Genomic DNA, 21,222 nt, shown 5'->3' with positions numbered 1-21,222 from the left:
TCTCCTCCCCCATCGCCTCGTACCTGCGCCCCCGCAGGGTAGCCTGTAGACGATGCTCAGCTGGGCGGCGTGGCGTGGGGCAAAGCGGCGAGTACCCCGCGGATCCTGTGGGTGCAAGAGCGATGTGTGTATGCGCGTGACTGCGCGAACGGCCCTGAGCCGGCCAGCCCGGGAGAGGGTGCGTGGGGGAGTCCGCGAGTGGCTGCCGCGGGCGTGTGCCAGGCGCGGGCGTGCGCGCGAGGGTGTGTGTGCGCGGCCGAGGCGGAGCGCCCGGGTGGGCGGCGGCGACGGCGGCGGCGTTAGGACTCGGGGGACACCGCCCCCCGGCCCCCGCGTCCCGCCCCCGCCCAGCCTCGCGCCTCAGTTCGCGCCGCGCCTGGGCTCGGAGCGCAGCAGCGCTGGCTCCTGCTGACAGAGCTGAGCCAGCCCGGGGAGCCCAGCGGCGCGCACTGCCTGCAGCCGCGCTGGCGATGCGGGGCCACCCCGTGCCCGCTCGAGTCCCGGCCCCGGCGCCCGCGGGAAGGGGCTGAGCTGCTCGCCGTCCGGATGGGGAGCCTCGGCGCGCTTGCCCTCTGCCTGCTCCGGCTCCTGCTCCTGGGGCTGCAGCGGTCGCCGCTGCCCGGCGCCCGAGCGCAGAGCGCCGCAGGTGAGTGCGACCGCCCGACTCCCCTCGGGCCCCGCGCCCTTCCCTGCAGCTTCTGAGGAGAAAGTTGGGTACGACGGGCAGGAGAGGCTGGGACCGAGTGGCCCGAGTCTGGTCCCAGCCTCTGGACGCAGTTGCTTCGTCCAGGCGTGCCAGGTCCTGCGCCAGTTCCCCCCTGGTCCCCTTGTCGCCTTACTTTCCTGCCTCTCTCCCCCACCCCCGGGCGGGAGTAACTTTCCGCGGTTGTTGCGAATATTTCCACTTGCTGCCTCCCACTTGTCGGAACCTGTCACTCGAGTGTTTTGGGGCGGCGGGATGAGGCGCCGCTTTTCTCCCGGCGGGAGCACTGTCACCCCGGCAGCTTCTCGGGCTGCTCGCGCTCTTGGAGTGGGGAACACAGTTCCCTAGCAGGCCCAGGCTGCCAGGGCGGTGGCTTTTTCTTTCTCCTCGGAGACACTAAAAAGCATCCAGTCTTGTTCTAAACGCGCTGCTCCCCTTCGCCTGTCTTTAGCCCCTTCAGGTTCCCATGGGAGTCTTTCTGTGAGTAACCCGCACAGCAAAGCCCCATTCACCTCGTGGCGTTATCCAGAGTAATGGGTTACCTTACTAAGGTCCTTTAAGTCGAGTGGCTTTGATCAGTGAGCTAATGGGCTTCTGAAAACTTCGGGACACTGTGTTTGGGTTTGCCCGCAGGCAGTCAGCTAGTTCCCTAGAGTGTTTCCGGTGTCTTCCTAGTGGTGAGTTAAGCTGAGAAGACCAGTACCTAGGGTCTATCTAATCACTAAAACCCCATTGGTAGGTCTTCCACATCGGAGTCCCCCAAAGAGGGAAGGAGAGGTGGGGAGGCGATGTAGGCATACCTCCGAGTTCAAAATCACCTTAAAGTTTCTTAGCACCTTTGGTTTCCGAAAGGACCACACTAAGCTGATGTTGCAGGGTCGGGGGCAGGTTGAGGCAAGTCCTCAGGACTTAGGAAAGGGCTCCTTTTGGATTGCTAAGCAACAGCTGTGCTCACATAAGAAATCAGGGGAGGAAGAAAGAGAAAGACAGAGAACCTGCTGGAAGTGAAGGTCTTTAAACTGGCTACATTTGAAATAAGACCTTCCGGAGCGATGCTCCGTTGGAAATGTCTTAGGCTTTCTTCCCCGGCTCGATGCTAAAATGGAAACTGGACACAGGATGCTTGGGAAAGGACGGATTGTTTCCGTGCCAGGGAAGTTGGTTGAGGAAGAATCTCTTTTTAAGGCGTGTGATGCTGAGAGGCTAGAACAACGAGAGAGAGAAAAGAGGGAGCCGCAGCACCATTCTGAAGATGCTACGCAGCTCCTTTCCTTAGCTTTGGGGTCTGCCTTAGGTGTGCTGTGTTAGGGAGGTGGCAGAAGGATGCTCTGGGCAGTCCTGAGGACCCGGGTATGATTTTATGATTCTGATTAAAGTATTCTCCAAGGCTTGGCTGGCCAGCCGCACGAGTACTCACGTTCCCGCAGCAGGAACCGAATCGAAAACATTCCACCACGAGTCTCAGACCTTTTTTGGGTTAGCAGCTGTAACCCAGAACCTCCAGAAAGGAGTCCAGGGCTGAATGCGTGCCCGTTCCTCATGCTCCCGCAAGGTGGCGCTCGCCCACAGCTGTTAAATGCAAATCGAGCTGCTTTCATCTCAGGGACAGAACTTCGGTTCAATTTTTAAATGAGTAATGTGTTTATTCGGCAGCCTTTTGTTAAAACATTTAGGGAAGTGTGAGGAGGAAGCACCTTTTCTTTGTTTGCTGTTAGGAACACATGGGGAAGAAAAGCAATCGTGGAGTACAGTTTGGGAAGAAATTGACTGTGAAGGCGCCATATGTTTTCCTTGGTTCTACCTGGGCCCATAGCTTTTGCAAAGCTACAATAGCATATATTTAGCAAGCGGTTGCGCTGTTCCCGGGCTCCTTAAAGGAGTGGGATTAGCTTGTCTTGGTGACTTGGTGCGTTCTAAGCCCCGCTCATTTATGGAAATGGGGATCTTTTTTCTATACAAGTCTCATCCCCTCTCTATGGTAATGCTAACTAGATCGTTTTAAACTAGATTCTTCCCGTGTTTTCCTTATGAACATCTGTAAATCTCCATGCGTTGTTTTGCAACTGTTGACCCGTTAGAACGGACTTATCTTCTTATTTTATTCCTTGTTGTAGTATTGTTGGAATCCAAATTCGCTATGATTATAACTTTGGTCTCTTTTGAAGCATCTTATTTTAAACTTTCGGCAAGTCTGAGTAAATAATGCATTTTAAAACCCAGTAGTATGTTCTCCATATTCCTTTGATCTGAAGATCCCCGGTCTCGGAAGCAATTTCCATTTGTAAGCTTACATCTAGGACACAGAGGGATGATGGGTTTTGCTGTGACTGTTGGTCATAGTGTCCAAAAGCCGGAGTCCGAAGCTGTCATCAAAGGCAATTTACTCCTTCCTCACGCTGATATGCTTCATGAGCCACCAATATTTTATTTTATTTTATTTTTTTGGTGAGGGATGATAGTAAAAGAAAAAGTATTATAATAATAGTCAGTAAACAGCAAACCCGATTTGGCATGAGGGAAGTAGATGATTAAGTAAACAGATAAGGGGATAATTAGTCTATTTATTATCAGTATTGCGAGTTAAACCCAGATCTTAAAGGGGACTGGCTCACGGTGGCAGTTGTAAGCAATGTAGTCATTTAACTCGATAATTGCTGCCAGACACCTCTGGGGAACTGTTTTTTCAGTACAGTTGAATTTTACTTTCTGTTCTGGATTGCTTGATTTGTTTCCTAATAAAAGAACAATTAATGTGAAAACCTGGCTTTGATTCTGTTCCGCCAACAATAGCAAACACGAAATAAATGCAGACCACCGTACAGCCTGTATCCTTCTCTTCCCTTTCACTTCCTTCTTGTTTGTTCTAAGCAGTTTCCACAGGCTTCACACTGCCAGCTGAGACGGTGGCGGCTGTAGTAGCGTAACTGTCACCTTTCAGAGCGATGATCAGAGGACATTACAGCATCGTTCTTTCAAGCACGGGATACTCCCATGACTCTCTGACTGCGTGTTGCTGTGGAAACAAGAGCATTGCTATGTCGGCAGTGGTCCTTGATAAATATTTATCGATGATGATGAAGAGATGGCAGGGTCCTGAAGCAGCCAGGATGGGGAAGGGGGGTTGTGTTTGGGAGGCGATGGGACCTGGGAAAGAGTGAGGGTTGGCGCCTGACATCCTTGGTTGGAATCCCACTTCTGCCTTTTGAGCTAGCAGTGCCAGATTGGACAGGTTGTTTATCTTTTTCAACCTTCAGCTTCTTATCTGCAAAGTACTGGTAATTAGAGCTGCCTCGCTGGATCTTGTGAGGACCAAGTGTGGAGAGGCATGAAGAGCGAGGGAAGAGTGGGTTCTCCGTCCAGAATGGGAGCTGAGTCCATTACTCTCCCTTGGCATTGGTGTGGGTTTCTGTGTGTGCCCAAGTTGGGCTGGGATGCTTCTGCCAAGCTAAATGAAGCTCGGCATGGAGGTGGCTGGATTTTCGTGATGCTTTTTAGTTTTCCTTCCTTTATTCATTTTTTAAAAAAGGGGGTGGGCTCCCATATTCCCTGCTACTGTTTTCAGAAAGAGATTTCAAATGGAAATTTCCAGCAGAGGACACTAGCCACTTTGGTTGTCCCAAGGTTTGTGAAAGAAACGTTCAGTTTTAAGCACATTGTGGCCTTTAATTGGCGTCAGTTTAAAAATCCAGCTGGTTGTTAGGCTAACGTATATGGCTGTGTCACTGTTCCCATCACCACCTTGGCACACACATTCCTCCTTTGTGGTCAGGCTCTGCCTTGCCTCTGTTCTTATCTTCTGTCGGCCCTGGAAATCAAGTGCCTCGCGCTCGGTGGGTCAGTGGGGGAAAGACAGTTTGTGAAACTGATAAATACACAAAGGCTCAGAAAGCATATAGTAGGCTGTGGCATTGCAAGGAGCAAATAATAATAATAATAATAAAACCTATGGAAACAAGCCCTGTCCAACAGGTGTTATGAGATTTGCAAACTCATAACAGAGTCAGGTTTAGAAGCCAGCACTGTGTGAATATGAGAAAGCAGTTAGGGCATCTTATGGCATCGGTAAGAGGGGGTGGGGCAGGGCTTTGAAAAGATTAATAACAGTAAGATGTGGTTGAGAGGGACAGCGGTAAACTCTGATCTGTTGCATTGAGTTCAGGTGAGTCAGGGGAACTAGGTAGGGGTCATAGAACTTGCATGAGCTTGCTGAGTGCTTTTATTTACCTGGGGGGTGGGGGAGAGAGAGAGAGAGAATAGGGTAGAATTTATTTATTGCTTACGGATTGTAGTAGGAGCTGCGGGCCTCTTCCCACAGTCCGGCTCCCGCCCACCGGCTAGCTTATACCCGAAAATAACAACACACAAACTGTATTCATTTAAACACTGCCTGGCCCATTTCTATTAATGTGTGTAGCACCGAGGTGTGCTTACGGGGGAAGATTCTAGCCTACGTCCATGCTGGGTCAGAGCTTCATCGCATCTGCCCCAGAGAGCAGCAGCCTGGCATCTGAGCTCACTTCCTCTTCCTCCCAGCATTCTCTTCTGTTTACTCCACCCACCTCTGTTCTAACCCATCAGGGCCAAGCAGTTTTTATTAGCCAATGACCTTCCTCCATCAAGAGTTTCATGACATAAAGAAAATACAGAAGGTCAAGTGGGATTCTGGACACAGATCCCCCTGCAGGGGACCTGTCTCAAATCTATTGGTATAAATAGAGCATAGAGATGGAAGGGAGCAATGTGTGTAATAAATCATGACCGCTAGGGGCTGTTTTGCGCCCAGTTTTCAGTGTGGTGTCACTTGGCTTTCCCTATGAGCATACACAAGGAGGACTGCTCAGGAGTCCCATTGGATCCATCTCCCGTGAGCTCACGGGCCTGCAGGGTTGTGGACTGGATGTTTCCCACACCCAGAGTGCTGAATGCAGTGTGTCTCACTTGCTCATCCAGCCACTGCATGTGAGTGGAGTGTGCGCACAGGCCTTTGTACTTTTTGACTATTCGCCTTCAATTGTTTTATTGGGTGCTGGAGGGAATGAAAAGCAGTAAAAGCATTTTGGTGATGAGTTTGGCATTTTCTTTAAAACATTAAATCTGCACTTGCCATAGGATGGAGCTCCCACACTTTTAGGATGAAAATATGTCCAGAGAAAGATGGGACCGTGCATGCTCACCGGAAGTATTATTCCTAGTCACGCCACATGGAAAGTAACCCATGTGACTGGTGAATCCGTGGAATCGGGTATTGCTACTAATAAAAGGGAACCAATTTCAGATAGATGCTAGGACATATATCAGAAATTGTACGCCAAGTTAAAGTGTCTAGATGTCTTTCATATTGTATGAGAGGCTCAGAAAACCCACGGAGACAGAGAACATTGGTTGCCCAGGTTGGGCGCGGGGAAGGCTTTCCAGCAAGTCGATGTGAGAGAAGTTTTTGGAAAGGTGGAAATACGTGACCACTGGGAGGTGGCCATGGTTGTTCAACTCTAGGAACTGGTGGAAGATGTTAGTATACTATACTTACAGTGGGCAGAATGTTGTAGAATAAAATCGTTAAGCCAGGAGCTTTCCATTTTGTCCGAATGTGTAGTGTGACCTTGAGGAGCCATTTCTCTGCTTTCACATCTGTAAAATGGGAATGACACTGGGTGCCCAAGGGGATGATGGCCTTGGTGTGACTTACCTCTCTTCAGTTCCCAAAACACACTGCTGCAGGGGCTATTTGCAAGGCCTGTCCCTTTTATTCTCTCTAATCTGTGAATCAAATCTCTGAACTAGTTGTCTCCCTACTCATCGCTTTGGCAACAGTTAAAATAGTTAAAGCAATCAAGTTTTGGCAAAGAACTCGAATGATTAGATGGCTCCATGCATTGCTGGGTAAGTGAAGGTTGAAGCAGCCTCTTTGAATACTGCTTGGCAATGCCGACCGACAATGAGGATGCTGGTCCTTTGTAGGTGTTGTGGTGTGGTAGTGGGATATGGGTAGCCAAGGGGGGATAATCGTTCAGTCACTTCCTTCCGTACTGAACCAAGGATACGGCCGTTTAGCAGAAGAGTATATGCTCACCAGATAAGGACAGGTGTAGTGCTTTTTGGCCCCTGGGTTTCCAGCCAAGATAAACAGCTACAGAGTGGAGAAAGCAAGCTCCATATTGATTTTCTGCCTATCTTTTTTAGGGGCTTCCATCAACTCTCTGGAAGAATGCTCTCTCTCTCTCTCTCTCTCTCTCTCTCTCTCTCTCTCTCTCTTTCTGTGTGTGTGTGTGTGTGTGTGTGTGTGTTCTAGGGATCAAACCCAGGGCCTTGCATATGCTAGGCAAGTGATCCCTCACTGAATTACAATCCCCAACTCCTGGTTTTGGATATAGGGTCTGGCTCTATAGCCCAAGCGGTAGACCTTCCTCTTCTCCATCCACCCCGCTTGATTCGTATGCTGCTCTGAAATCAGTCTTGGCCTTTTTGCCATTCTGAACTCACCTCCGGCAGGACAGGGAGCTCATCCCCAGCTCTTGCTTCATACAGTCCTTCAAGCCGGTTTCCCAGAACAGCCCAGATTCTGTCTCCCTCGTCTTTGGTTCCCTTGGGCCTGAAAATGGTCATGAGAACAGAACCTGTTTTTGGGAGTCATTGGTCTTGCATGGCAGGTGGTGGTGGATTCATCTCAGGAGTGCCGTTCATTTTTCTCTCCATTACTGAGCAAAGATGAGTAAGTGAATTCACAAACAAACCCATATCAGCAAACAGAAGAAAAATTAAAAAGTACCTGACTTGGATGGTCTTGACTTCCTCAACTGACAATAACGATGGCTTTTTCTGCTTACATGACCACAGTTTGGGCAGGGAATCTTTTCCAGACCGCATCTTTTCTCACGATCTGCAGACATCTTTGACAGTCCTTCTTTTTCTGTGACAGCAGGCTGGGTCTCAGGTTCACTTTTCGGTAGTCTGACTCTGGGTGTTGTTTAAAGAGTCCTGAAGACATCAGAACATGGGATGCACATTTGTGATTTTTGTTTGAACTCTAGCCTAGAACAAGATAAAACAGACAGACATCTGGTAAAGTCCGGCATCGAGAAGAAAGACATCTAAACAACATATACCCACAATCAGTTATCTCTTGGATTTTATAAAGTTGGTTTAAATGTGAGAACTTATTAGTCTAATTAAAATGTTTGTCACATTGTCACACTCTGTGCTTAAATTAATATAGCCTAGAAATTGATGCTCCAGCTTCTTTTTTCCTTAGGCATCTAGGAACCGGCCCCCCCATGCTTGAGTCCGGTGCTGGGGACCTCTGCCAGTGTTCACTGGGTGCCAAAACTTTCAGGAAAGAAGGAAAACTCTTAAGTCTCACCCTAAGAGGGAACTGTGTTATTTGCTGCTGCAAACCAGGCTGGGTTTGTTGTCTCCCATTTCTTTATGCAACAAGAATCTGTGTGCGTGGCTGCGTCCTCTGGTCTGAGCCTCTCAGTGGATTCAGTCGAGGTGCCAGTGAGCGTTTCCGGGATTGAACTTCCGTGGAAGAGGCTCTGCTTCCTGGGTTTCCCAGAAGGTTGCTGTGGGATTGAGCCACTGCCTGGCAAGCTCAGTTTCTCGTGAGCTGGAGGCCGCGCTCCAGCCCTTCCCATGTGGGCCTTTCTCAGCGTGGGACAGCTCACAGCTAGGCAGCTGGCTTGGGTGAATTGATTGAGAGGCTAGGGCAGGAGAGCGCCTCAGCAAGGTGGAAGCTATAGTCTTTTGTAACCTAATTTTGGAGGTGACATCCCATTACTTTTACTGCGTTCCTTTGAAAGAGGCAAGAAACTGGGTCCAGCCTACACTCAAGGAGAGGAAATTGCACAAAGAAGTTGGATTAGTCAGGTGCCTCCAAAGACAGAGAACCAATAGAATGTACTATGTATAATATATGGTATATATATTATATATATGATAGGCTCTCTCTATTCACATTTATCCTATATTTGCTTACTTACATATATTTATTATTTTATAATGATATATTATTAACTATATAGTCATATTTAATTAAATTATCTAAAAATCAATTGTGACATTATTATACTATACTAAAATTGTATTAATATCAGTAACTACTATTTCACATAACAGTTACAATTATTATTAATATAAATCATACTATAATATATCCTATATATATGTATACAGATATTATATTTGGAGATTTAGCATAGGAATTGGCTCACGCTGTTATGGAGACTGGCAGGTGTCACTTGCTAACTTCAAGCTGGAGCACAGGAAATAACCCTGGAGAAGGCGTGTTCTCAGCTGCCTTGAGTTATGTGTCTCAGGAGTTGCCTGGCTAGCCTTCCCTTTGGGATGCTGGAATTTTAGAACAAGTTCTTGTTGCTTTCCTGTTTTCTTCAGCCCTTCTAAATCTGGCTGTAGAAGGTAGAGATGCTCCTCCTCTTATGGTTCTATGATGTCTAGGTTAAAGATATTGCATGCGCTTACACGAAGCCTGTACAACTATCCCTGTCACACCTCCGTCAAGGGTACGGCCCTGCTCTGCCCTATCAATGTTGAGCCACTTCCGTGTCTAATCCTTTCCCCATTTTGTTGAGCTCTGACTGCCTTAGCTGTTATTAACTTATTCCGTCTACCTTTCTTCTGTTTGATGCGCGTTTATCATCTCTTTAATTTTACCTCTTGTGACAGGGAGTGTGTGAGTGGTCGTGTGGGGAAGACACCAGGCCAAGATTAGACTTGTCTCACACCAGAGTGGGGTGGGGGTGGGAAGGGTGACCAGTTATCTTCCCGAAGCTTCGAGCCCTCGAGAAACTAGGCGTGTTGCCAGCTGTCTCCCCACATCTCAGCTGGCTCTGCTTCAGGATGGTTATCCTTCTCTAAACAAAATCGTGTGGAACAAAGCAGGGGCCAGGTCTCGGGAGCTTTCGTTGCGTTGTCTTGAGGCTGCTTTAATTAGGTTTACTGGGGAACTATGGAACCTACTAGAGCTGAGGGAGTGGAGAGCTTTTAACTCTTGAGATGCGCAGCTTAGCAGTGCAAAAACCCTTAACTGTATCTAAGTGTGGAACTACTCTTTGCTTCAAACACAAGTCATATATACATAATGTATATGCATATACAAACACATGTAACACACATATGTGTATATACATGTATATGTATATGCTCATATACATGCATGTGCACACTTGTATATGTATACATATGTGTGTATATGTGTGTGCGCACATGTATGTGTGCATCTGATAGACTTCCCAATGTGACTTTTACATTTTCTACTCAGAAGGTGTCTATTCCAAATAGCAAAGTAGCATTTCTGAACTTGACCTCCTCGACACCATTTCTGATGGTAGAATGCCACTAATTTGAACAAACTCCATAGCTTCAAGGTCACCACTGCCTATAAAAACTGTACATGTATTTTAAAATGTTCATTAGTTGAAAACTGTAACCTGAGTCATTTTTAAGGAGAACTAGATGAACTCAAGTTTCTTGTCTTTATTGTCTTTACCTTCCTGTGTATAAAAAACACTTGGCATATATTTCAATCCCCTTGCGTGTAGTCTCCATATTGCTATTGCGGATGTGTTTCTCAGTTCTGTTTCTGTTTCCTCTCACCTGGAAAACCTTGACAGCTGTCATTTATTCCAGAAGAAATGCTGGTCATCTGCTCCTTCTGGGGCTCTAGGGTCCTGGTTACTGCCTCCTTTCACGGTTACCTTTGCAGATGTTCATCCATCTTTATGACCCATGGGTTTTTGGCTTCAACCTCAGACATCTCTTTGAGGGCTTTAGCTTTCTTGGAGATCCTTTCTCTCACTCCTTGTTTTATCTCACATAGCAGAGTCTAGGAACTTTGCCTTGGGCTCATTGCCTTAGGCTCAGACTTTTTATTTTTTAAGTCATGCTAGGCCCAGTGGTTAGATTGAGGAGAGCAGATAAACTTCATGAGACTCAGCTTCTCCTATGACATTTCTCATGCTTTAGACAGGTTATCTCATTGATTCCTGCTTTGGCACAGTGATTCTTGTTGGGCATCTGGGTATTAGGGTGTGTCCTTTGTTGTTGTCAACCTATTTCAGATGCCAGTGGCATGGTTGTAGAGCCGTTTCACCAAGTCTGCGTACTTGTTGCCAAAATTTCTACCAGTTCTTTATTAAATTCCAAAGCATATTTTCTTAAAAGTAAAGTGCCCTTTGAGGCTGGGAGAGGTGAAGTCTACCCTTGGTCTGGCCTTTTCTGGTGTGCATAGCTCTGCATGACATCAACACTGGGTCAGTCCTTTTTATACGGTAGCTGTGGCCAGTGTTTAGCTACGCCATTGCTCTCTCTCTCTCTCTCTCTCTCTCTCTCTCTCTCTCTCTCTCTCTTTCTTTTTTCTTTACTTTTAATTTTTTTTTTGAGACAGGGTTTCTCTGTGTAGCCCAGACTGCCTTAAAACTAGCTCTGTAGACCAGGCTGGCTTCAAACACCCAGAGATCAGCCTGCCTCTGCCCCCCCTTTGAATCCTGAGATTAAAGGCGTGGGCCACCACCGCCCACATGCCATTGCCTTTTTACAGCGGCATCATGGGTGGTTTCATGGCAATATTTTGAGCATTTACTTAAGCAATATTATAGACAATAGGCTCTTCTTGTTTATGGACCAAACTCAGCATCTACAAGGCCGCATCCTCCCCTATGGGCAGAAAACAGAGCTGATCTTATGGGTGAAACAATAAGATAAGTAGTAATTATTGATGTGTGTTAAAATAATTTAAGTACTAGAAGCAGCTAGATGGCTTTATCTCTTAGAAGAGACAGGGAAGAAATGGAAGTAGGATACTGGCTAAGGGCATTTTGGATTTCTGTAGTATTATTTCTTTCTGAAAAGGGAAATGTATTCAAAATAGATTTGTTAAAAACAAGTTGATAATTTTTGGTAGGGAAGAAGATAGGTGTTAATTACACTTTTCTTTATAGTAGCTCAGGACTGAAATTAGCCTCGTAAGAGGTAATACTGGGGAGTGGCTGACTGGAGAGATGGTTCTGTGGGCAAGTGGATTTGCTGCTCTTGCAGGGGATCCCATTTTGTTTCCCCCAAACCCTCTCCAGGCAGCTCACAACCTTCTGTAACTCCAGTTCCAGGGTATCTGATGCCCTCTTCTGGCCTGCACAGGCACTGCATGCACGTGCGCATGCTAACACCCCGTCATATACACTGACTCAGGAATAAAAATGAATCTTAAATGATGCCTGTGGGTTTTAAGATCTGTTAGTAACGACAGTTGATAAGGGTTTAGAATACATTTACTGTTTTCTCCCGTCATCTTTTCAGAAATCAATTTGGATTTTGTTTCCTATGTAGAAAGCCTCATTTTAGGGTTGTAATGATGATTTCCCGGGAGGCAGGGGGAGTGTGTTCCAGTATTGCCGCATCAGCTCAGGAGAGACGTAGATTCTGTTGTAGGTACATGGAGACAGTTGAGTGTGAGTTCATGGTGGTCTGTGGGGAGCTTATGAGGTGCAACAGCTGTCCTCTCTCTATACCCACTTCTCTCTCAGGACCTTCGTGGAACAGATGTCATCACTGTTTAGACATAGCAGATGGGACAGTGTTGGCTCTGGGATCATATGGGTCCTAATAAGGCTTTTTGACTCAGTCTCCTTGGTGTTTGAGGGTGCTGTAAAGCTGGGCAGCTTTTGCATCTGTTAATTACCTGGTGACTTCTATGTTTGTTTCTTTTTGTTCTCCCTCTCTCTTGTGTGTGTGTAAGTGCATGTATGCATGTATATGTGTGTATGTGGACACACATATGTGGAGGGTAGTGTATATGTATTTTGACACACACATGTGGAGGTTAGTGCATGCATGCGTGTGTGTGTGTAAGTACATGTGTGTATGTATATGTGTGTATGTAGACACACACGTGGAGGGTAGTGTGTGTATATTCTTGGACACACACATGTGGAGGCTAGTGCATACATGTGTGTGTGTAAGTGAATGTATGTGTGTGTAAGTGAATGTGTGTATGTATATGAATGTATGTAGACACACACGTGGAGGGTAGTGTGTGTATATTCTTGGACACACACATGTGGAGGCTAGTGTATGTATGCGTGTGTGTGTGTGTGTGTGTGTGTGTGTGTGTGTGTAGGCTACAGGTCAATGTTGAATTTCTTCCCAAGTTGCTCTCCACCTTATTTATTGACCAGTATCTCTCCTTCAACCTGTACTGTAGAGATCTGGCTAGACTGACTGAACAGGAAGCTCCAGGGATCTGCCCATCTCTATCCCAGGCCCCTCAATGTTGGGGCTACAGATACACACCATTGCACCTGGATTTATTCTCTTAAGGTAGGTGCTAAGGATCCAAACTCCAGTCTTCATGCTTGTGTAGCAAGTACCTTACCAATTGAACCATCACTCTGGCGCCCTTCTAGGTTTTTATGACTTATTTTGGAGAAAGGATTCCATTTTGTACCTTAGACAAACCTAGAACTCATTATGCAGTCCCCTGTTGGTCTTGCACTTGTAATCCTCCCGCCTCTGCCTCCCAGTTGTTGAAATTAAAAATGTGAGCTACTATGTCTGGCTTAACTTCCATGTTTAAATTTCCTTTAAAATTTTATTTTCTCTCTGTGTGAATATTTCTGCTTGTATGCATGTCTGTGCACCCCTTTTGTGCTGTGCTGTGAAGATGAAAAGAAGCTGTTGACTCCCCTGAAACTAGAGCCACAAATGGTTGGGAGCCTCCATGTGGGTGCTGGGACCCAGCCCGGGTCCTCTGGATGATCAGTAGTTCTCTTAACTGCAGAGGCATCACCCGAACCCCTCGAATTCCATGTACTTAGAAAAAACTTTGTCATGAAAATAAAATCACTTAAAGTCTTTGATGGAAGTATATTTCAAAAACTATCTTTTTTTCTATTGAACTATTTAGTTCTTTGATACCATCCATTTTTCCCTGAAAGAGAACGAGTTATGGAATCTCTAGGACCAGGACATGGAACAGAATGTTTCCAGGATTGCTCATTTGTAGCTGCAGCTTCGTCAGAACAGGCGACATTAGCATGTGACAGGAGGGGCGCAGAGTCTCTTGGAAGGACGGTTTCCAACCACTCAAAGTATGCAGAAGAGAAGAGCAGTTGGTTGCTGTCGGAATGGAAAGTTGAAAACACAAGATGCCAGACGGCTTGGTGGAATGATGGATGACAGAGGGATAATAATAGGGACCCGACGCAAAAGTTATGAAAAACACAGGTGCACTGGGGTGTGTCTCAGAGCGGGAAGGATTCAAAGCGAACCTCCCGGGAATAAATGCATGAGGGGACATGACTGCCAAATAGGAAGCGATGACACTCTTGCATCCTTCAGGTGCTTCAGATGAGCCAGGCAGTTGTCAAGGGCTGTAGTAATTGTCACTCACCTCGTCTCCTTAACAGTCTTAGGATGTGGGCACATTTATGATCCAAATTGAAGAGCATAGTCATTGATACTAAGCCTGGATGGAAAGCCTGCCTTTGGAAACTTCCACGGGAATATTTTTGGGGAGAATTTTAGGATGCCATTTACATTTTATAATCCCACCAGGAAGACGTGGTATTCCCATATATTACATAATAAATTTGATTTTGTGAAGATTCAAGGATTTGGCTGTGAATCCGTTCATGCAAGAGTTTAGGTTCCTAACCTAGAGTGGTACTGTACTGAATGCTAGACTATTCTTATGGCAACAAGAAGTATGGGAGAGAGGATGCTGTTTGTGCAAGAAGCCTTGCAGCTCAGGGCAGCTGTGCCCCCAAACCTCAGGTTGTGCCCTTTGCTTCTCTGTGGCTCCAGAAAAATCACACAGTCTAGAAAAAAATGTGTTTTTCTTGAACAGGAGATTGCTCTTACAATTCACTGAGGGCGAAGCTGATGCTCACACCATCAGGTGGGGTTGCTTTTGAGTTCATGGATGTGTCTACTGTTGAATGTTGTGGCTTCTTTTTTCTGTTAAAGTCTCTAATTCTGAGAAGAGCGGTCCCACAGAATTTTATCTTTGACTTTCTAAAGATGCCTAATCTCTTCTCTACCTTGTTGACTCTTGCACAGTGAGACTAGCAATAAAGGACAGGATCCTTTCTCAGTTTCAGCCCTGTGACCACAGGTTAAAGCATCATCCCTAATATGCCTTTTGGTTCCAGGACAAGTCTTCCTTGTGGAATTGGGTCAGATGCAGATGGCGCTTCTGTTCTAAGAAGAAACACACACAGGTGTGTAAGGAGCAGGCTCAGCTCAGAGCTCTGACTTTGGGCTCCACGGTTGTCTCAATCATACACTATGACCTTGAACACTTTGAGCCCTCAGAATGCCTCCCTCTGGTCATCTGTGAAATGAGGCTAATGGTGATGAGCTGTCAGTGGTGGTGGTGACAGATCCCTGAGGCGACACAGGCAGAGAGCTCAGGGGAGGGCCAGGCTCATGGAAAGCATGCAGACATTTCTGTCCATTCTTGGTGGTTTTATGGATTTTGGGAGCTCAGCAGAGCCCTGTTCCCGCAAGAAAGCACAAGAAGAACTAGGTTGGCCAGTTGTTTTCATTTGTCTTAGTTACTGTTCATTTCCTGTGACAAAACACCATGACCAGCGACTTATACTAAAGCATTTCCATCTGGGGCTCGCAGTTTTGATGGCGAATCCATGGCCATTGTGGAAGAGAGAGGCCAGCAGGCAAGCAGGCAGGAGGCTGTAGCAGTAGCCGAGAGCTTGTATCTTAGCCACAAGTTGAAAGTGGAGTGATGGAGGAAGGTCATTGGTTAAATAAAAAGAAACTGCTTGGCTCTCATTGGTTAGGAGATAGGTGGGAGGAGTAAACAGAACAGAACGCTGGGAGGAAGAGAAAGTGAGGTCAGACTCGACAGCTCTCCTCTCGGGAGCAGACGCCTTCAGAGAGACACCATGCTCTCAGCTCCCAGGCAGACGCAAGCAATGAAGCTCTGACCCAGGATGGACATAGGCTAGAATCTTCCCAGTAAGCGCACCTAGGGGCGCTACACAGATGATTAGAAATGGGCTAAATTAATATGTGAGAATTAGCCTAGAAGAGGCTAGATAGAAATGGGCCAAAGCAGTGTTTAAATGAATACAGTTTGTGTGTAATTATTTCGGGGCAAAAGCTAGCCGAGCAGGCGGCTGGGGTGTTGGGGACGCAGCCCCTCCGCCCATATTACTACAGTGGAGAGAGTTACCCAGGAATGGCATGGTCTTTTGAAACCTCAAAGCCCACCCTCAGTGACACACCTCCTTCAAGGCCACACCTCCTCTTCCTTGCCAAACAGTCCCACTGAGGACCAAGCATTTAAATATATGAGCCTATGGGAGCCATGCTTGTTCAAACCACTGCACCATTTGTCTAGGATAGAGGTATTTCCCCAGGCATGAGACCTTAATTGTCTATAAAAATCAGCAATTTTGAGTATACATGGTGAGCCAGCTACTCTAAGGCCTGTTTGAAAGCCCCATACTCTGTTTAGAGTGACCACCCGGGCACATGCTATGTAATATCTGAAAATTGCATTTGAAAGTCATATTTCTGTGAGTAAAAATGATTATCAGGCATTTGACTTGCACTTAGAATAGCTTTCTGTTCATTTCTGAAAAATTTGCTACTAAAGGAAAACAAATTTTAATATCAGTGTCTGAAGAGACTGTCAAAGAGGTGATTCATAGGGGTAAGGTTGAGGTTATGGGATGCTACAAGGGATGCTGAGGTACCTGGGGGCCTCAGAGCACTGGGGCACCATCATCAGCTTTAACTTGTAATGGGCCAACAAGGAGCTGGCCTCCTGGAGCCCTGAGGTTCAGGAGGCTGCATGAGTGACCCGTTCCTTGGCCCTCTGGTCGAAGTACGGAGGTCTGATATGGTTCCTGTGTTCTTAGAAGGGGTGGGAGAGCTGATAGGAGCTTGTCTGGCAAGAGGAGTCGGCTGGGTTGTTTGTCCTGTCCCTCTCCAGTCTCACTGTGCCTTTCTTGGCATGGTAGTGTTTCTCAACGGAAGTCTTCCTCCATGTGTGGTCCCTAGAGAGCAGTGTCACCTTTGCAAGGTGCATCCCAAAAGTCCAGAGATTCGGACTTTTGGGATGCACCACAGAATTATTGAATTAAAGTCTGTAGGCTAGAGTTCAGCAACTTGTGTTTCAATGACTTCCCCTCTTCAAAGTGACTTTGATGATACGGAAGTGTGAAAGCCGGTGGCCTAGAAAGCAAAGATAGGTACGTCATTCACCATGGGGACCCTGTGGCCATTCAGGTGCCGCTTGGTATGTAAGTGTGTTGTACTCCCAAGTCAGTTGATCCAGGGAGCTTTGTTGTCTTTAGTCATAACACTTTGGAAATAATTGGCTTATGTATCTTGGTGTTGGTTTTTGTAATTATTTCTACTAGAATTCATGCACCAAGAGGGTTGAGCTTTTTTGTCTTATCCACTGCTGATTTCTTGTTCTGTCCACAATTTCTATACGTAGTGTGAGCTTACTGTGGTGAATAAGTCATGATTTCAGACTCGAATTGAAGACCATGTGTTCTGTCTTTTATAGTAATAGTCGATTTAACTTACAGCCACCAATAAAACATCCTCAGCAGTGTTTCCATTTTTTGAAAAAAAAATGATAATTGATTTATAGAAAGAATGTCTCAAGTATCCCAGCATGTACCAGAAAACAGGGCACAATGTGTCTGTGTCACCCAGTGACACTTAGTCTCCAGGGAATCCCCCTGAGCTTTCGCCACTCTATGGAAGCGTACCCGGTATTCCCGAGGTTATGCGGACTACTCTCCCAGACGACTGTTCACTGGCCACACCTGGGCTTCAGCCTAGCTTACATCCACTTGCAGGCCAGTGTCCTTTTCATTTCAACATTGTGCAAGATTCAAAAGAGTCTTCTGGATTGTAAAGATCGAGTGCATCGTAAAGGAATAGTTTGACCTTAAATATATTTTATCTGAGGTCACCCAGCATGTTGGAAAGGAAATGACAGTGGAGCCAGAGAGAGCAGAACTAAGTCCGTATGATCTCCGGCAAGTTACTCTGCCTTTCTGAGCCTTGGTTTACCTTGTGTCTGTCAGTGATTCTATCAGCTGGCAGGGGACTTGTGAGGTCTTGGATGAAGCATTGAATAGTTGGCATGGGGTAGTAGCTATGGTGGTTATATTGTCTTATAGAGAACTGGTAATTAATGCATAAGTTATATGATAAATCTCAATGTCATGCACAGATCTGAGTTCACTCTTCTTTGTTAGGAAAACTTGTTAGACCCCCACAATCCCTGGAGACATTTTAATCCCCATCTGGACTGGAATTCTTATCATCCTCCTTTCTCTTTGCGTGTCCTGGGGAAAAATAATTTATCCTTTTTTTCTGAGCTCCTCATTTCTTCGTCAGAAAATGAGGATAATTGTGCTTATCTCATTGGATGATTGTGAGCATAATGTAAAGATAGTGTAAAAATTATGGTCATGCTAAGTGTGAATTTCCTCTGGTGTACACACATGGCCGTGTCTCACTGCTGTCTGTTGACGCACAGATATGTGCCTGTATTGGCAGCTACCAGGCTTGATCCTATCTGGGAATGGTAAAATAACCAGTTACCCCTCCAAAACTCCTTTTTTATTTTCTCGAGTCCTGCTCTGAGTCTTGCCTTCTTTTGCACCACGCAGAACCTAGGAAGTAGCCAAAGTGATGCTGAGTACACAAGGACACCTCTTGTCTTTTCTGCCCTAGACTCTCCTCCAGTGGCTAAAGTTTTATAAAAACTTTTAACACATTTTTATCTGAACCCCTGAGCTCAGAGGGTTTAAAAGAAGGGGCGACGTGCTGTTTCAGGGAAGTGGGTTTTCTGGGGAGGTAAACAGAAGGAGCAACAGTCTGTCAGAGAGGAGGAAGGAAAACCAAAAGACACAGTAGTGAAGTTACAATAAACTTTATGGTCTGAGCTGCTGGCTCTGAGGGTAGGGATGCCCCCGAGACCACACCTTATTGCTTTGCGGAGATCCTGGCAGTCATGACCTTGGTGCGGGGTGGGGGTGGGGGGAGCGATAGGTGTGAGCTTTTAATACACTAACTCATGTTTCCTAAGCTTGACTTATAAGAGGTGACTGGATTATTTTGACAGACTCCCATAATTCTCTTTTGTAATGCTTCACTTTAAGGCACTTCATCCCATGCAGACCCTTGCTCTTCTTAATGGCTGGCAAGTCTTCGGTGACAGGACCAACCCAAGGCCCTGTGGGAGTTGAGGGTTGGGAAGACTCTCAACCTGCTGTTCAGACTCTGTTCCTGGGGTGCCCACTGTGGCCCCCTTATGTCATGGGACAGGGCAGCAAAGCATGCAGATTCTTTTTTGTGGCTTTCCTAGTCAGGTTGTCTGGTGTTTGGCATAATGTCTTCGAACTCAAGACCTTGGATCCAAGTGTTTGGAGGCATAAGTGATTTAAGGGATAAACTGCAGCTCTCTGTATAGTTCTGTTGTCATTGAGTCAAGTTTTCATGGGAGTAGCTTGAATGGAGGCATAGCAGCTGAGCGAGGAGCAAGAGGAGACGGTGCACAAAGGATTGTAAGTCAGAGGGAGAGAGCAGGGAATCTGGATGGCATCCAGCACACGACCATGCTCACTGGGCTTGGCTGTATCCATTTCCGTGGACAACAAAGCTCCCTCTCTCCTTCTTCTGACTTTTAAAAATTTAACTTGAACTAATGCATCGAGGAGCAAGTTTGCAGCCTAGGGTCTTAGTTCAAAAGAATCTTTATTCCCCACGGGAAATGCATATAAGCAATCCCTGATGTTTGGACAGCCAACAATGAGGCAGTGACTGTGAGAGGACACGTTCTGTCTCTTGATTGTCACCGCGATTCAAATGGTCTGGGGAAGTCGTGGTGTGGAACTTCTTAACTGCAGCCTGGTTGTGGTGCAAACCAGGCCAGGTTCTGCCATGACCTCTGCCTCCCAACTTAGAGAAGTCTAAAGCAGTTTGATGTTTCTCTTTGTCATTTGCATCAAAGGGAGAGACTTAGCAGGCGATGTGTTTAACAAGAAAGGGCTACAGATTAGGTTAATGTAGAGGGTTTTTTTTTTTATGAAATCAGCCTCCAATATATTTCAAATGTGCAAAAATTTTATTGAGAATTTTATACATCCATATAATCCATTCCCCATTCCCTCTCTGATTTCTCTCATCTCCCAAACTATCTTTCCCTCCCAACTTCATATTCTCTCTGCCTCTCTGTCTCCCTGTCTGTCCCTGTCTTTATTTATCTCTCTGTCCCTCTCTCCCTCCCTTTCTCTAATCCAGCAAATACACTCAATGCTACCTGTATGGTGTGGGTGGTAGGGATGTAGGACCATCTGCTGGAGCATGGGCATCCTTCACGTAGCTGTATCCCCTCCTCTGCCAGCAGCCATAGGTCTCTACTAGCTTCTCAGCTAGGGGAGGGAGATCATGAGCTTCTGCCTATGCTGGGAGTTTGACTGGCTTGATCTTGGGCAGGTCTTGTGTGTGCTGTAGGTTGATATGTACAACAGCCCCATCATACACAGCAAATAATCTCTCTCTCTCTTTTGCAAGGTCTCACGTAGACCTCCAACTTCCTATATAACTGAGAATGACCTTGAACTTCTGGAACATCTGCCTGCATTCCTGACTGCTGAGATTATAGATTTGAGCTGCCACACTGTTTTCTGTGGTGCTAGGGATTGAAGGCTTTATGAATGCCAGACAAGACCTCTTGTCAGCTGAACTGCCTCCCCAGCCTTCTAAATGTGTGCACTATTAAGGCGGTGAAGTAAGAGGTGTGTAGACAGTTGACATCATGACTTCTAGATCAGATGATTTGAGAAATCGAAATTGAAATGACAGTTTCAACTCTGTATTCATTAGCTTTCCCTGCATAGCAAAGTCTACCAAATCAGTCACTTAATACTCATTTATCATCTCCCAATCCTGGGAGCCAGTGATCTGAGAATAACTTACCGGCATCTTTTGCTTTGTTCAAGGTGTCAGCCTGTGCTATGAGCACATCTGATGTGCTGTGGTGAAGGATCTGGTTTTGTGTTCAGGGTGTTGATGGCTACACCATTTTTTTTGGCAGGCTTCTGGCTTGAGACCCTTAACTCCTTGGGGTTGTTAGCTAGAAGACGCCTTCAGTTCCTTGCCACAGGGATCTCTCCAACCTAGTGCCTGACTTTAAACTCCCACCCAGAAGTAACAGAAAATGCATCCCTCTGACCATGTCCACTTGTTAGAGGCTAGCTCTTAGTACATCCCACGCAGAAGGTAAGGGTAATAAACATATTCTGAGTGATGTGGGGTAATTAATCATTGGGATCTTCCTAGAGCCTTCGTTCTGTAGACTCACATTTCCAGATGTCCCTTAGCATACTTTAGACCCTGGCTACCAAAGGTTTTGCATCTTTAGGTACAAGAAAAGTTGAAGTTTAACAGGAAGACTGAAGGAGGGGAGCAGAGTATCCTGATATACTTTCTGAAGTTACTTAGGTATCGTATGAAGG

The 21,222-nt window shown here is 46.2% G+C and overlaps 1 protein-coding gene across 13 annotated transcripts in view; it reads left to right on the top strand.

Annotated features, from left to right (window-relative positions):
• The first annotated feature begins 382 nt into the window (after nt 1–382).
• The window catches only part of Ptprt (protein tyrosine phosphatase receptor type T), a 1,058,455-nt gene continuing 1,037,615 nt past the window's right edge, over nt 383–21,222 (top strand). For all 13 annotated transcript variants that reach the window (XM_075962946.1, XM_075962941.1, XM_075962945.1 and 10 more), the window contains exon 1: nt 383–646. In XM_075962946.1, the coding sequence (XP_075819061.1) occupies nt 547–646 (100 nt within the window). In that variant the 5' untranslated portion in view covers nt 383–546. The remainder of the gene's footprint in view (nt 647–21,222) is intronic.

The sequence above is a fragment of the Microtus pennsylvanicus genome, chromosome 2, assembly GCF_037038515.1.
Source record: "Microtus pennsylvanicus isolate mMicPen1 chromosome 2, mMicPen1.hap1, whole genome shotgun sequence".
NCBI lineage: Eukaryota > Metazoa > Chordata > Mammalia > Rodentia > Cricetidae > Microtus > Microtus pennsylvanicus.
This window is presented reverse-complemented; position numbering and strand designations above follow the sequence as displayed.